General features: G+C 36.5%; 1 protein-coding gene across 3 annotated transcripts in view; it reads right to left on the bottom strand.

Annotated features, from left to right (window-relative positions):
- The window catches only part of furina (furin (paired basic amino acid cleaving enzyme) a), a 71,201-nt gene that overhangs the window by 18,483 nt on the left and 34,506 nt on the right, over nucleotides 1–18,212 (bottom strand). For all 3 annotated transcript variants that reach the window (XM_014028110.1, XM_014028117.1, XM_014028122.1), the window contains exons 3-6: nucleotides 12,774–12,872; nucleotides 7,462–7,557; nucleotides 5,383–5,511; nucleotides 5,159–5,235 (exon numbers count right to left, since the gene is read on the bottom strand). In XM_014028110.1, the coding sequence (XP_013883564.1) occupies nucleotides 5,159–5,235; nucleotides 5,383–5,511; nucleotides 7,462–7,557; nucleotides 12,774–12,872 (401 nt within the window). The remainder of the gene's footprint in view (nucleotides 1–5,158; nucleotides 5,236–5,382; nucleotides 5,512–7,461; nucleotides 7,558–12,773; nucleotides 12,873–18,212) is intronic.

Below are 18,212 nucleotides of genomic sequence, written 5' to 3'. Positions count from 1 at the left end.
TGGAATTTATTTACCACTCCCCTGAGTTACCTTAAGACATCGGGAGGGGAAAGGTTAACGTCAATTCCACACTCAACAACCGACACAACATCTCCAACGTGTTACAGGGCGCAGGAGCCAAGATCCTTCTGGAGCATGTTAACAGAACCGCTGCTAGATTTTAAAACAACTTTGTGTACAACAAAAGGCAAACACACAGACAAGAAAAACGTCATTTGAGCAATTTTCCACAGAAATTTACAAGAACATTCCCAGAAGTGGTAGTCTACTGACTTTGGAGTATTATGTTGTTAAGCATCTGTGTTTGTGAGGCAGATAATAAACAGGAGCTGTGTGTCTGCTGCGAGATGCCAGACACGCACAAGCTAATCTCTCCTGTGGTCAGCGGAACCTTTTCCTTATAATTTATGTTTCAGTATTCGTTACTTTTCATCAACACGAGAAGTGATTTATAATAAGCACAAAAAGCTTTTAAGAGGTGAAGTTCTGGACCCCGATTATGCAAGAACTGTYATCAGGAATTGGGAAGTTATTTTCCTGGCACAGATGAAATGATAAAGCTGACTCAGTATGTTATCTAACTTCTCACACTTGTTGAAACCAGAGTTTAGACTTTTACATGACTGGAAAAACAAACAAAATTATAGTAGAAATGGTAACAAAGGCCAGAATAAAAATAAAAGCAGTAATATGTTACACTTACGTTTAGATACATTGTAGCTTACCACCATCAACTGTCTTTGAGTGTCCTAGAAAGTGCTATACAAGTTTGATGTATTGTTATTATCATTATTATTACAACAAGTTTAAACAAGTTTTTTGAAACTATGCACGTTGAAACTATGATTCAACTAAAGATCCTAAAAGTGCTTTTTTTGGCCGGAGAAAGTATAAACTACAACTCGTAGATGACAAACCACCTAAAGAATCAACAAATTGCGGTTCAGGGGCGAGATGAGTTTCCATGTGCTCTTCGAATACCTTCAGCATAGTTTGGCATTGATTGTATAAATCAATCATGGGAGAAAACCAGATGTTTGTGGTAGAAAGCACCTGGATAAACTGTCAGTCTGAATTCTCTCAGGTACTTAAATAGGTTGGGATTTAGTGTGTGAAGGCCAAACCGTAGGATTCATATAATTTTCATAAACAAACTTTTTATTGATCCCCTGAGACCTGCACAAAAATGGCAAGATGGGTAGTTTGTTCAAAATAAAAATGTTTTATCATTTAAAAAAAAGATTGCAATGTTTAAAATCAACCGTTTGTCTYAGAAAAGCGAGAAATATCTTCTAAGTGTAGGACGGTTATTTGTCTTCTTTTGTCATTAGGTTATAGAAAATGAAACCCGTACTAAAGCCTTTAATACTTTGCAGCCAAAACTTACAAAAACAGAATACTTCTATTTCTTAATAGAAGGTAATTTCTGTCATTAGGATGAGCAATCATGAGGTTTAAGGAACAAGCAGTGCTCTAATAAAGAGAGCAAGACGAGACAGGAAGAATTAATCGTCTTCATTTCTATAGTTCCAAGGATCTGACAAGAATGAAGTTATCAGAGAAGACATGGGTTTGAACAGGAGGATCAGGGTTTAGAGAGAAAGAACTAAAGAGGTACTGGTGTGGTACAGGAGATCGTCTCAGTGCAGATATGTTCAGTCAGTTGTTAAAATGTGCAGCTCAATTAAAACTTCTGTAATTCCTGAATGTGTAATACTAAAGAATACTAAAATAATCACCATTTCTTTCTCAACTATAAATATATGCTCAACATTAAACTGCTTTGGTAGTTTTGTTTGTTTGATTGATTGAACAAAGTGTTGATGTCCCTGACTCTGACATGCCAGCATAATGTAAATCATTTTACTTTTCCTTTAACAGCATTAATTTTACACTCGGCTCATATTTGACTGCAGTTACGGGAAGATGAATGTGATTTGACTAAATCTTTTCATGCCTTTATCTATTCTCAACAGTCTTAATTATTTCAAGTAAAAGGAAAATAAGGGGCACTTTTCACTCCTTATAAATGGCACAGTCATTTCAACTTCCCAATAACAGAAAACTAAAGTGAACAGAAGGTACTTTCAGCTAAACTCTTGTTCTGAACACGAGAACAAGCTTCCAATTGCAGACAATACGGAGAACAACAGGCAGGTTTCCACAACTTTAGCTGAGTTCAGTGAGCTTGAGGCCAACAGTATGATATCAGTGGTTAAACCCACAGCTGGAAAAACTATCATCATTGTAGAAAACTTGAACTGCCTTCCTGAGGATGTGCTGAAGAGATGCCCAACTGTCACACAGATGTTTCTACACTGTGTCTTTGAAAACAGAAGAAAAAACAAGTATTTATATCAACCTGCAAAGCAACAGAGAGGTAAGAAAACAATAGTATTGAATATGGCACATTATACGCCCAGAGACAAACTATTATATACAGTAATCTATAGCAATGGACTGTTATCTCAAAGCAATACTAATTCTGAGCAATGTTTCTTTCATAAACTGTGACTCTGGAATGATGAAGAAAACATTTATCACTAACACAAGATACCATCTTCGATGTGGAATCTGAGGTTCGTGTGTGACCGCTGCACATCACCCCTGAATTGCTGTAGGACCAAAGGCACATAATGAATGATTACAATGACTGATTAGGCCTTAGTGCATTGTGACATCGTTATTCCTTTGGTGTCATTCATTTATCACAACACTGTGTTGTTAAGCCTATTGTTACATATTATATATGTATAAAGTTTCATTAAATTATCTTGAGCAGATCAGAAGTTAACGGCCCTAGCATGCAAAGACCTTACTTTAACTTTGACCTTGATTTGTGACCTTGAAGCTGAGGTGATGCAAAGTGTAAACGACACTCCAGCTAATGATGATGCATGTGTGTCTCAGGTTTTATTAAATTATCTGGAGTAGATCAGAAGTTAAGGTCCAGACAAGAGAGAGTTTACGAACATAGGGATGTACAGAGACTATAACATAATATGTCCATACTTTGATGAAAGTATAATAAAAATTACTTCAAAATCTGTTTTTCTGACTCTTTATATAAAAAAGACACCAGTCTTCCTGTGATGCATAAACAAATACTAAAATAATTATGTTTCTTATTATTAATATTGTAATATTAATAAAATATGTAATACTTCATGTGTTTTCCTTCTTTAAAAATCCAGTCTCAAAATCTGACACATTACTTTTCTTCATGCAGCATTAGAGCTTAATTACATTAGGAAAAAAAAATCATTGAGGATCTTGAGGCTACGGATAGTGGCATTTGCAGTTCATTAGTCTCCTGGCTTCACTAAACCTCAAAGGTAAATCTGAACAAGTGTTTCGCTCTGTTCATTCTTAGGTCTGTTAATGGTGCTGCCAGTTAACTAATGAGCTGGCCTCCAGCACAAAAGATCTGATGATGTTTATAGAGCTCAGAAACGAGAGGTGCATAAAGCACTGCTCCAGAAAAGAAATTAATGCAGTTAGACTTTACCAACTTGTTTGGATCTGTGGGTTATTTTATTTATAGCCGTGTGCTGGATATTTTTCATTATTTTTAAATGTTATTGTCACACAAGGCAAATAGATGAGAACTTGTATAGTTCAAATGAACTAACGTCAGAGTATAACGAAGGTGGGTAAACTGGCACATTTTTGTTCCTGATAGAGGCCAGAGAAATCCCTGGAAAGAGAAACATCTACAGTCGATCCCATGCTGCTTTAGATAAACATAAGGGTAAAGTGGAGCTCACTGCTGCTTGTATGCTGGGAAAGAAAGACAGCTTTATGAAAGCAAACTGAGTTGGGTTTTTTTTTTTTTTTGCAGAAAACAGTCAGCTACAGTCTCACACAAGCTTACGCCGTTTCGTGCCCTCCTACATGTTGTTTACACATGCATCATGAACCAAAACCACTGTAAAGTTAAGGAAACACAAACACTAACACACACACAGATATACTCAGTCTCAATTGATCCAGTCAGAGTTAAGACACACGGGGCTGTTCAATTGGAGTCGAGATGTGTGTGACTGTTGACAGGATCATCCGAAGAAAGACAAACCTCAAAAAGAAAGGTCTTAGCTGGACTTTGTGTCACGACGAGTCAACAGAGGAGCCTAAACTTGCTTTGGCACAGATTTTAGATGCGTGAAGCTGCACAACCAGTACAGTTCTCCAACAGGCTCTCACACAGAATTCAATCATTTAAGGTTTTTCTAATGGTGAGAGAATTTTCTAGGACAGTGGTATAAGAAACACTCGACCAGTCTGCATTGGAAACCCATGATATATTGTGGTTTGTTTCCCTATACATCAAAACCTTTACTCTTTGTACGTGGTTTGAAACAAGTAAATTCTATTTTTAGTTTGAATTCATCTGCACAGCTACAGCCTCCCTGTTTCCAGATAAGTCATAAGCATAGTGACAGTATGTGAGTTCCTCTGTAGCTTTGACTGGCTGCCATATACACAGAGCCAAATACATCTCTCTAAGATRGAGACATCAGAGTTTCATCCAAGCCAAAGACCAATCTTCTCTGCTTATCATCAGCAATAATGCTGAGTTTCAAGTTAAACAGCTTCCCAGGCCAGAAGCCCACAGCAGATTACTGCAAATCAGGAATTAAAGTGAAGGAGGAGGTAGGCAGTGAGGACGAAGGAAGATGAGGAAGGACCTTTCCAAGCCAAGAGATTTGTTGTTTCATTAATGCTGATGAACTTTGTTCAATCCAATTCTCCGTGGGGCCTAACTGCAGTGATAAACAACACCCCGATGTCATCTGGAGATGCCGCCGCAATAACGCCGTCTCCTTCAGACAATACTTTAAATAAATACCAGAACAGATTTTACCCAGACTGAAAAGATGCGGTGGCGTTTGGGTTTGAAAAAAACTGAATCCAGAAAACGAGTGTGATGAGAATTCATTCAGGGGTGAAAAAAAAATAAAAACTTCAAATAACTTCCTCACAAAGCAGCAGACATTCAACACTAGATAAACAACCTGAAGCTTTATCACTAAATAATGAACATAGCCATCAGCCACCTAAAGTGAAAAAAAACAATCTAACACTAATTTATTATTAATTTTATTTTGACATATCCTCCACTTTCAGGATAAGACAAAATAAAATGCAATCTGTGTACCTGTTGTCATTAAGCTGAGTGTATCGAGGCTGAGGATCTGGATCGCCATCGTTCACATCGTAACTGGCCTCCGGGTCCTTTAAAAAAAGACAGAAGCGTCGGTATTGTCAGATGCAAAAACGGCTGGTTCATTATTATTTAACAAATCAAGTGTTCGATAGCTGGAAGCCACTTCCTTTTCAATTAGAAATATGTGCTTTTGATGTGTTTGCTGTTATACTCACATAGTTCTGCATCAGGTCCGGATGGTTCTTCTCTATTCCATCATCTAGGATGGACACGACTACACCTCTTCCTGTGTAGCCTAAAGCCCACGCACCTTTTGCGTTTAAGTCATTGTGGTTGTTGTTGTACTGAGGAGGAAGAAAGCAATAAATTAGGTTGAATTTAATTAAAACAGGGATATTTTAAGCTCTTGTGTTTATCTTGAAATGTCAAGATGAAAAGATTTCAACTAAGACATCAGAGAAAGTGGGCTGCTATGTAAAACTGTCACATTAAAAAGGGGGAAAGTGACAGGCAGCAAAAATAGGTATTTTAAGCCCATAAGTATTACATTTGAACTCATTAGTCTCTTTATTAACAACTAAGCAAAGGAAATTAACTGTGAAGTGGCGGTAATCATTCTGCATGCTTTTTGATGACTTTTGACATTTAAATTGACCTTTTATCAAAAGTTACGTCTGGCTTTCATGCAGTTCAAAGGCGCTCTTTTCAAAGTTTAGCATTAAAATATAATGCGTCTGATGTGTCATTCAGAGCTTTCTCCTCTTGGATTGAAGCACAAGTGAGTGTCGCTGATCAGACAGAACTAAGTTTATTCGTCAACCATGCAACATCTTTACTTAAACCACAGAAAGGTGTGATTTTACAGGCTGAAAAGTCCTTCCGTGGTTGAAGTGTTGCATCTTCTCCTTTTCAGCGCACTTACTTTGTCTTTGCTTTGAGACTTTTCTGTGACAGTTATTACTGAAAAAATTCAGATTTTTTTAAATAAAATAGTAAATTAAAAAAATATATAGATATACTGTATATTAAAAAAAAGTGCACGAACATGAGCATGTCACAAACAACATCCTGCTAACAKACCTTCAACCTAGTTCAACTTACTGAGATTCAAGCTCACCTACAGAACTAACAGAGGAGCAGAACTTGTCAAAGCGACTCAAGCTTTCCTACGCATTTATACTTCTAATTAGGTCTAAAAATATGGAGTGTACAACCAGCTACACAGGTCAAAAAGAAAAATAACTTGATTTTTGAAGAAATAAGAAAATAAAAGTTAGACAAACAATTTCCTACAAACATTTTGAATTCTGTGTGACTGTGAAAGACATTGTCATTATCTGAAACTAGAAAACACCAAAAGTGCTTTTATACTTCAGATCTTTTATTTAAACCACCAGTGGAATATAATAAGTCCTATGTATTGTCATCTTGGCAGAATGTATTACTACTAGTAACACTACAGGCCGTGTTGGTCTTTCTCTGCCTTTTCTGTCAAGGTTCCGCTAACTAACTACAACTCATGGGGAGCACAGTCTGCTAAAGCGCAGCTGTTTTTTAAAAGAAGTCTGTTTTGCATCACCATGAATCATCTACAGCCTGGAGCAACCGTGCAGTAATTGAAGAGAGGTGCTGAGCAGAAAGTCTCAAGAGTTGTTACCGCTGCTTTTAACAGGCCAATGTATCAGTGGCATTCCTCAAGTCAAATGTATAAAAAAAAAAATCAATCCAATAAAAACAAGACCAGTTCAAAATAAATCACCCCTGATGTGAGCTACATTTTATTTTTGTGCTTTTTATGAACAACAGTAAACCTGCACCACACCAGAGCTTTTTTTATTAATATATAATTAAATTTAATCTTTATGAAGGACACCAAAGTGAAAAAAAAATCAATCCAATAAAAACAAGACCAGTTCAAAATAAATCACCCCTGATGTGAGCTACATTTTATTTTTGTGCTTTTTATGAACAACAGTAAACCTGCACCACACCAGAGCTTTTTTATTAATTTATAATTTAAATTTAATCTTTATGAAGGACACCAAAGTGGAACCAGAATCTTTTAGATGAAAACAGTGACACATCTTGTTTCCTGTTTTGGCACCAAGACAGTCAACAGGATTTCACACAAAAATCATATTTTAATATATCTCTGGATGCCTATCGACTCAGTTTAACATCATATACACTTATAAATTTATTGTCCAATGTTTATTTGAAACGGTTCAGTCCTAAATTGTGTCCCAGTAACATTCAACACACACATCTTCATTCACTCAGATGTTAATACTCACCAGGTACCACTGTTCTTTATACTTGGGGTCTATAAATTCCACTTCRGTATCTCTCTTTTTCCTCCGTTTTGACACCTGTTGCTCTGCCCAAGTTACCTTAAAAATGAAAAGAGGATTCAAACACACAGTTAATACACGTCTGCTTTTCCCACTCAAACATGAAAAGGACATAAAATAATTATGCACTGTCCATGAGTGTCATCATGTCAAATGAATTATTAGAGATCCTAATGCTCAGTGGGATGACGGCTGACAAGACGGAGATTAGAGGCACAGGAGCATGGCAGACTCTCCACTAATGAGACTCGCTGCTGAATTCCAGAGCAGGCCAAGACTCATTAAAATTTTTGGTTGGTGTAAAAATGCAGAGTATCAGGAGCTATGTACATACACACACACACACATCTACATACAAATAAAAAGGTATCATTTCAGCATGCATAACAATATAGCAGTCTGCAGCAGGGCCTTCACAATGTGGGAACACTTGCAGAAGTTGTTGACAGAAGCGGAAGGCATACAGTGAAAATAACCCTGAATATAACTCCCTCTGTTGCCTTGTGCTTGCAGTATAGCAAAACACCTGGGTAGACGAGTCGCAGAGAAAAAAAACATTTTGGAGGAGGAAGATAGAAAACTGCCTGCTGCAAGGACGGAGCACCTGAAGTGAAGGGCAACTAAATTACAGCACATCTCTCTGCAGATCACAGGAGACTCGCAAGGAAGAGGAGGAAAGAAGTAATGAAGGTCACATTAACTGTTACACTGAAGCGATGTCGGTTCAGGATAAAAGGAGAAAAAACAAAATAATCACTTCAAAGGACAGAGAGGTTTATGTCAGAGTTCAATCACTTAGTGGAGATTTTTTATTCTGATTCTTTCCACAGGAATCAGTCAGTCTCATGAGGAGCTACTGTGACGGCTGAAGACATAAAACTGACTGCTTTCACACTAAAAACACAAAATTAATGGACACAGTCAAGAATGCAAACACATGTCAATGAATTCTTGCTGACAAAGATGGGTGAAGGTGCTGGTGGATTTTCCACTAACAGCACTTATGTTTGTGGCTAAACGACAGGAAAGAGCCAGCATGTTGCACCCAGAAGATCACAGGCATGAACGAAACAAAAACCACTTTCAAACATTTGTGAATCTAACACGTCGAAGCGCATAAGAAAAAAAATTACGAGTTCAAATTAATACAAAAAATAATAAATCTTATCTACTACACATGGTAAAGTACCACCACTGCCATCCATTTTCATTTTTTGAGAACAGCATGCAGTTTTCTTGAATTATACTTGTGAAATGTTTCCTTTTTTATTTTTTGTTTGGCCACTTCAGTAGAAAGCAGAACTGAATATTAGTTTCTTATTTTCTTCATCATCGGTGACTTTTTTTCTTGTCAAATGTTTCCCACATTTATGTCCGCTTATTTCCTTTTAAGACTAAAACTCAACTTTTTCTTCTGCGTCATTAGACCGATTCTGTGATTTCCCTTTTCCAGTTTTTCAAATCACATCTAACACGTTGGTTTCACACATGCGTAGGATGCCTCTGGTGTGAGTAACCTTCTCAAGCTGACAGTGCTGGTTATGTTTCAGCATGTCAAGATTTTAAATGACAAAATCAGGCATAAAAATCAATTAACAGTTTAATGCAACCACACTGATCAAGTAGTTAATGTTTAACTAAAATGCAAATAGACAAATTGCATTTCCTGTGAAAATGCAGCATGAATGCTTAATAATAATTGCAGAAAAAAATGTACAAAATAATGCAATTTGTTGTAAAATAGGCAAAAAAAAAGCTGAACTTAGAAGAAAAGTAGATAAAAGCATTGCTGGAAAAGTTGAATTAATACAAAGAAGCAGAAAGACAAATTATTGAATTAAACAGTTAAAAGAAGTAGCTAAAATAATCACAACACAAAATGGCTGAAATAGGTAAAAAGAAGCTTAAACTGGAGAAGTACAGCTGAAATAAGCATAAAAATTTAAATTTGAAGACAGAAGCTAAAATAAGTACAATTTTTATAAATCAACAGAATAGCTGAAAAGAGCAGAAAAACAGCTGAAAATCAGAAAAAAGTTAGATTTAGCACAAAAAACAAAGCAGAGGAAGCAAAAAACAGCAAAACCAGAACAAATGGTGAAAAGTGCAGAAACTGTTTATAAACATTTTTGAAGGGTTTTATGGATGTTGAATGAAGCGTCGTTCATTTTTAATGATAAAACAACATGGCTGAAAAGGCCAAATACCTTTTTTTTTAAATTGCTGAAATATGAAAGGTAACAGCCAGAATGTCCAGAAGGAGCTGCTTTGATGTATAAACTGTTAAAATAGCACAAAATGTGCAGAACAACATCAATGTCAAAAGACGTACATGAAAAAATGTATTGTCTCAATATTGTGAATGCTTGATAAGCTTTAAAATAATTATCAAAGCTATAAAAAAAAATCAACTTTACATGCTTACCCTGACTATATATAACTTCTTCTAACTAATGTTAGACTCAAACAGGTTGCAAAATTGTTAAAGATTAATAAAAAACAGGATTAAAGAGAACTCCTAAATGTTAAACTAAAAATTTACAATGTATACCTAAAATAAACCCTAAAATGTTTTATTTATTTAAAAAAAATAGGTTACCCTTTTTCTGTAGTTTTTATTGAATTATGCTAAAATCTCAAGGTCAAACTTTAACACATAACTCCAACTTCATGGTAACAGAACAACTAATTTTAACCATAAATTTTATGACTTCCAGCTTGTGCAGAGGAGTTTCAGTAGCAGTAGTTACTGTAGGCTTACAGCCGCAAAAATCCCAACACTTCTAGTTTCCAACCATTATTTAAAACCAGTCATTCCACTCAGCTCTTTGGGATGTCAATTAAAAAMCCCCCAAAGATGTAATTTTCCACTACTTGTTGTATTACTGATGATGGCTCTGGGTCTAGTTCTAAAGCACTGATACATTAAAGCACAAATTACCAGTCCAGACAAGTTCACCAAGTTTTCACACAACAAAGACCCAGACTTACAGAAATATGTCTACCTAAATGCACTTTAGAGTATTTACAAACAACTCGCCTGGACTGTTTTGTAAATTTATATGTCTATTAACAAACAGTAAACAAGAAACTATGCGAGACGTATCTCATGGCCGAACTTTTAAAGCCCATTAAAAAGATTTTTAATGTCTGGCTTCACAGATGTCTACTTTTAGCTTTTCAGTTTTATTATGCAACATTGTTTTTTTATTCTTTTTGTTTTAAAGCATGTGACAGTGCATTAAAAAAGTGTATGAAAAATATATTTACTATATTATCTAAGAAGGCTTTGAACATGAAAAATAGTTGAAAATCATATTCTCATATTTATCCAATTAAGAGCTAAAGTTCAAATGAACTGCTTTGGTTTGTGTTTGGGTGGAAAGTCTTTGTCTTGCAAACAAAATCTCCATACTCTCTTTTGTCCACCCACTCCTTTGTCCTTCTAAATTACACAAACAAAGCATCTTTCCCCTAAGGCAAACTGCAACTCTAACATAAAGCTTCATTACCATAAAGAAATTTGCCACTGGTTTGAACACAGATAATTAAATTCTTGCTATACCTTGTTTAAAAGTCAGAATTGCTAGTGGTCCTGCTAGTGCAGAAAAGAAGAGATTATAGTAAACAAATGCTGACTAAACTATTAAATTTAGTGCTTACTGAGTCACAGCGTACTACTGTGTCTGTATACTTTCCTTACAGCTTGACAAATTATGAACGGTCACTGAAAAGAAGTAAATGTCTCGCATCAACAAACAAAAGCAACAACAGAACAGGAGAGAAAAAAGACAGCATGGAAGTAGCAGACAAGACTCAAAACCTTAAATCTTGAACAGACTCTATTGACAGAACTTTGTCAACACACTATTAAATTTGGCAGAGTTTCAGATACTTTGTAAAGAATTACTCTTCAAAGAGAGTTTAGTCTTACGTTGAAGCTTCTCACTTAGTTTAAAAAGCAGCAAACTGGCTCTGAAGGATTAAAAAAATCTGCCTGTTTAAAAATGTGTTTTCCAAAAACTAAGAACAATTTGAAATAATTGGCTTTGCTTACAAGTGTTAATCACGTTGTTAGTTGCAACAGAGTAGCAGGAATTTACTGACGCAGTCGAAGGATCCAGGGAATTTTAAGGAACATCATTTGCAAAGATTAAATAAGCTTGAAAATAAAACTAAACGTGACCAATTCTCATACAGCTGGTCTGATTCTCTTCATAATGGCACAAGGGTCTGATAACGCTCCACTTTTTCTGAGGTGCTGAGGGAAAAAAGGAATTCAACAACAGGAAATGGAGCTCCGATGTTAGAGGAAATCCCAGAGAAGAGGGGAAGTAAGCTCTAACGTGTATGCAAAACAAACCCAGCAGAGGCTATTCTACTCCCGCTGAGCATCAGCTCAGTGCAGATTCACAGAGGTACCAGATTTTACCTCCAGGCAGGTTTATGATGCTCTTGTAAAGCATGGAAAATGGAATAAAGCTTTTTCATAGGGTGAGCTCCCTCCTAAAAATACCTAAAATACTTGAGCAGACAATCCTTAACCAGTCTGTTCAATGTGTATTATTAGCTATGAAAGAAACCACAGTAAAGTTTCTTTATTGTAACTCAACATGCTTTGGGAATGCCAACTGTCAAAAGCACTCGTTTAAATTTACTCCCAAGCTGCAGCACTGTTGGCTGTGACCTATGGAGCACCATAAAAAACAGCCATCACGTTCAATTAATAACCTTCCCTGTGACAGTATCAGGGTAGACGTATAGCTGTTTTGGGCGTTGTGTTTTGTTTCGTTTCAACATGGTTATTAGTCTCTCTTTCAACTGAAAGCTATAATTCTGTTTCTGCTCAGTGGAAAAAGAAGCTGTTTGAAATCAATCCACGCCATTTGCTTGGAACACAGGACCAAAAGTCTCAAGTCCCAACATTAAAACAAAAACAACATGGCAGAAAAGAAAGAAATCAGAAAAATTTAACTTCACAGCAAAATCACTGTTATGCTATATATATTTTTCCAGCAGTAGGCAAAGATTTACATGTTTTGAATATATCTGTAGGGCTGGAATAATTAGGGAATTTAATACATCAAAGGAAAATCTCCAGATGTAAAACAGGTTGATCACTAATTGGGGATTTAATCCCACATCTTTATTTCAACGAAACCCTCGGGCAAAACATTAAAGCCCAATTCATCCTCACAGTTGGGCTGAAGAGAGAAACACATCCAGAGTTAAAACCCCAAAGATTAACTTCTTACCTTGGGATCTTTTTGTAGTCGAACATGTGTCCCTCTGTGAACTGACAGCGATCTCTTAACCACAGTGCGATGCCGGAAGTGATAATAGTCACCAAATACCTGTAAAGACAACAAGATACGATCAGATCACAGCAGGATGGATTTAAACAAGATGACTGAACATGTTATTATGGTTTCAGTTAAGTATATTTTGTGGTGTGACTAGTTGTGTCATTCTCTGCCACTAACATGAACCTGACATTAAAAATTTGCCAACCTCTCATTTCAACACGGCGCACAAAAAAATCCATTATTTACAGACCTCATCTTAACTAGCAAATTTATTTAAAACTGTATTTATTGTAAGCCATATACTTTTCTCTACAAAGAACCTCTTTTAATGTACATTTTGTGCAACCTGGTTAGCTTTGACTTCCAGTAACCATTAAAATTGCTTATTTAGATAAATGTATTTATTTGTTTTATTTGGAAYGCTCAGCTCATTCCAAAACAACTTTACCCTTGCATGGTGCCACGCCAGCATGCACTGCAACATTTCTTTAGTCTAAAAGAGGACCAGTTCAGTCCTCATCAAACTCCTTTCCCCCCATTTAATCACAGTAAACAGGCCAATTCCAGCCAGGCTGACACAAAAAGACCCTGCACACAAAGCCTGTGGACAATAGGGAAGCAATAACCAGGATGGAGGACACAGTTTACAGTGATATTTAACTCTCAGAGGGACCAAAAAAACAAAAGCTTGTGTGCACAGGTGCGTGTCTAAACCTTTAGAGCAAAACCAAAGTGTTGGGTATACAGGAAAAAAAAAGAATTTAGTATCAACACAGCTTTAGCTGAGCTGATTCCTTTTTTAAAAACATTAATTMATCAGGTAAGTGGTCCATTGTGTTTGCACAGATAACACTATGTTAAATGGGACTCTAATCAAAGACATGGATGGAAAAATGGTGACAAGACTTTGCTGAAAGGAATGTATTGATGGTCACTTCATCAGAAGATTATTTTTAAACTAACCATTAAAGTCATGATAAAAATCTGGAAACGCTAACGGTTTAGCCAGCCCATAAATTTACATGTAAATGTTTTCTGCTCCTTTTATGTTGAGGCAATAGTCACCTTTATAAACCATTTTAAATCGGTGTCTTAATTATGTTACAGCTTTTCCTTCTTCAGCTGTTCAAATAATACAATGTTCCATCTGTGAGTTATATTCTTTACACTCTCCCATCCACTATTTCAGTCTCATATACATTTTTTAAAAAGGTTTTGTTTGAAAAAATTTCTTACTTGTTGGTTTTGTGATTCAGCAGGAACCAAAAACCTCAAAATATGTATTTTTTTAATTGAGACAAATGCTCTGGTTCTTCAACTTGTGTTGTTTGTTCAGTTTTGCATTGTGTTTTCCAATCTTAATAGTTTTTAGACATTCTTCACCTGTTAAATTGAACTTACTGAGGTACTTTAAAAAGTAAGTTTTATGATTCTTATRATTTACTTTTACCATTCAGCTGATACATAGGAAATTGCTAGTTTGAGGTCTTTACTTTGTACAAAGCTTTATTTATAATGAAATACAAGGTGCCTATAATAAGTTATACATTCCAAAATAAACATTTTGACATTGCAGATGGAACAGTTACGAAATGTATAAATTTATTTCATTTCAGCTGCTCAAACTTGCCTTAGAAACAAACCGTGCATGTTTCTTCACCGATTGTGGCCTAAAATTCTCAACATTTATGGACCCCATGAAGCCATTGGTGTCAGGTATTGTAAATAAAATAACACTTGTGTGAAATAATGACAAAGCACAATATAGTCCGCATGTGTTTTTGAGCAGATTGGTCAAAGAGCTGTTCTAGGACAAGAAAACTTGTAAGTGCAGCACCACACAAGGACAAAGGTCAATTTCCCTGAGAAACAGCCCAACTGTTACAAAAATATGCAGACACACACGCACACACCCATCTCACTTAACAAACCGAAGCCCATTCAGACACTTCTAAATGTGCACCCTGCAGCTCAATCGTCATCTGGCAATCAGCAACAACACTTAGGACCTTATGTTTTCGACAATTGGATCTAAAGACCGCGTTGTTTCTGTGGGATTTAACTGCTTTCCACTGGGGGGGAGGAGAGACCGACCACTGGAGAGAAACACATTTAGATGGAAAACTGATGTGGAAACAGCTCAAGTCTTGTGACCATTACTGATGTGATAAGCTGGGAACTGGTGTAGCACCAGTCTGCTCAACATGAGGCCTGTTACCAAAGTGACACATTCATTTATCAGCATTAGAATGCACAATAACAGACAGAGGAAAATTAGTTTCTGATGATTTGTTTGCACGTTTGGTCCTTTTCCCAACTGGCAAATTTACCTTGTGGGAAAGCTCTTATCGAAATGTCCGATGTCACATCTCCAATCACTGTTGACATAATTATGTCRTACAAAAAGCCAAACAATGTGTGAAGACGAGCTGTAAAAAGGTTTGCCGTTGTAATAAAAAAAACTGACTTGTATAAGAAACCATGGGCAATACAGAAATCCAATGAACTTTGGAAATTTTGCTTGAGAATTTATTGCATCTTAACTACAGACACCATCACGACATACTTCCTTTAAGTGTTGATTGCATTTGAACTGGTTGAGCAGAGATGATCTGGGTGGGTGGGGGGGGGGTAGCATAAATGTAATAGCATCTTAAAATAGTTCAGCAGCTTGTTTATATCACGGGGCTGTAGTTTGTTTAGTAATTATCCTGGTGAATGGAGGATACGTGCACGAAACCCCCCAGCAGCAGCTGAACATAAATATTGTTTGTTTTTTTTTAAACAGGGCACAAGTGCTTGAGCTGGACCCCCGAACCTGAAAACGGGTTTCCCTAACTGGTCTATTATTCAACCAAACTCCATTTTCTCCTAATTGTTTTTCCCTCTTACTCGTTTGTCTTACAAATCTATTCCTTTTAAGAATTAACCTTCAGTTTTAATTGGCATCTAGATTATAAAGTAAAGGTGCTTTATTTGTCATCAGTGTATGTTTCCACACAATGACGAAATTTGTGCTCTGCATTTAACCCATCCACACCCAAGTGGAGCAGCAGGCAGCCATGTGAGGCGCCCGGGGAGCAGTTAGGGTTACGTGTCTTGCTCAAGGACACCACGACATGTGGGTATGGCGGGGAGTCGAACCTAAGACTTTCGGGTCCCAAGCCGGCTGCTCTACCACTACACCACAGCCGCCCCATAATAATTATGTGCACACTCGAAAAGATCCTAAGCTAAATCAACATTTTCTCTGGCCACTAAAGAACGTTTCTAACTTTGATTAAAACAAGCTAAGCATCAGGGATGTGCATACATATTTGGTGAATGCTAGTATGATGAAAAAATATGAAAGAAACAGATCAGGCTCATGAACCCAAATCTGATTACATTTCATCAACATGTTGTCCATTCCCAAAAAGCTACCAGCCTCATTTGTCAACTGTGTTTACAGAGTAAATTCAGATCATCATTCCAGGCACACGCGCTGTTCACCTTGGGTTGTTATGAGACATTATATTAGTTTGTTCCGTTGTGTTGACAAAAAAGTGGATAAAACCAAATGGTGAAATATGATACATTTTAGTGAGCAGGACAGGCATGAAAAACCAATAAGTTCAATATCCACAGTGGCCTGAAAACAAGACCTGCTGTATTTCAGTGTTTAGTAGTCTATGGGTTACAATGCAGAGAAGTCAAATGGTCTCTCCTGAGAACCCGACTCTTGGGATGTGAACAAAGTTTGGAAATAAAAGGTCTAGCCGCCTTTTCTTCCTGGGGATCCTGAAATACAGGATGTCTTTAAAAACATTGTACCGATGTTCAGTTGAGTCTTTTGCTGTGCCGTTACACAGGAGAGGCATCTCCAGCAGGTGAAGACAACTGAGTGAACTACTGGCTATTTTTCTCACCTGAAGAATATCCATTCCAGTTGTCTTCTTAATAACTCAAAAACATTGACAGAAACCTCTCACACCCTGTTTAATACCATTTTTCTATGCAGATTCAGCTCAAAAGAGATTCAACTSTCTATAGGAGCCAGGCTTTTAGGCCAACTGTAACTACTTTAAAGCTAACTAAAATCCAGTAGGTATTATACTTTTAATTTTGGATACATTTAATTTCTTTCTTCTGTTCTATTATTGTCTTGTAAAGTTCAAATTTATCATTTTAAAGGAGAAGTATTCAAATGGTTTGCTTAAAACTGCATTTTATTTGGCATAAAATGACAAAATGCTATCTAGAAATGCTTAAGTTGCTTAAAGCATAAGCTAATTTTAAAATATTCTAACGAGTGTTTGTTTCCTTATGTGTGTTTGTGTATACTTGCAATAAATAGCAGTTAAGTGTAGAGTTCATCATATTTACAGAAAGAATCAAAATATTGGTGAGTTCATTTGATATATGAATGTTTCTGACTAAAAGTCTGATTTCAGTATGTTAGTAAAATGATCCAGTAAAAAATTATTGACAGCATCCTCCATCCTTCTTAAGTTGCTGCATTGGGAAATGACTTTTGCAGCACACCTTGATTTTATGGTGAGATGAGCTTTTAGATTAAAAAAACCTACATTACCGGTATCATGGCAGAGCTGCCACAGGGTTTCTACATGGATCGATGAGAAATTTACTCAGCTGACTAACTCTTTGTAGCGTCTTTACTGTACTGAAACAGGAGTAAGGGGAAAAACAACACAAGTATGAGATGATATAGCTCTAATAACACACACTAGTCCATAGTTATACTGAGTTTCTCAACCCCATAATAAAAATGTATTAGACAATACATGTGAAAACTGGAAGCACGATCACTTTGTTTAAATGTGCTGGGTTATATAGAAAACAACAATGCTTGGTGCCCGAGAAGCCAAAGAAAGAGCACTTTCCCCTCTGCGGATTCAATTCCATGCTTGTTTCACTCATAGGTTTCTCACATGTCTTCTCTCCACAGGGTAGATTTGGAGAAAGAAAGGAAGAAAAAAAAGTGCATTGAAGAGGTATAAGGAAAGAACAGCCTGAACTCTCTGGCCTATGAGTCAATATGATAAATCCCCCACCAGGCCAGAAAGACATTGTGTCAGATGAAACTTTCAGTCTGCAGATGGAAGTCAGATGTAATCTCACAAAATCAGTTCGTTCTGAGAACAGGTACAACCAGCAGGATCTGCAGTGAAAAGGTTTCTGACTGAACCTTCAGAAATCAGTTTGAAAAGTAATTTTCCAAGTGTTCTGACAGCACARATATGCCTCAAGAGGCAGAAATATTTCATTACCGGTACCTCAAAATAAAATATGGTTATTCCTACAGTTTCTCTTCATTAAAAGGGTTTTAGGCTCTCACTGTCAAATCAGAAAAAAGTGAGTTTGTTACAAATCAATCAATCAATCAAT

Source organism: Austrofundulus limnaeus, unplaced genomic scaffold, assembly GCF_001266775.1.
Source record: "Austrofundulus limnaeus strain Quisiro unplaced genomic scaffold, Austrofundulus_limnaeus-1.0 Scaffold5, whole genome shotgun sequence".
Taxonomy (NCBI): domain Eukaryota; kingdom Metazoa; phylum Chordata; class Actinopteri; order Cyprinodontiformes; family Rivulidae; genus Austrofundulus; species Austrofundulus limnaeus.
This window is presented reverse-complemented; position numbering and strand designations above follow the sequence as displayed.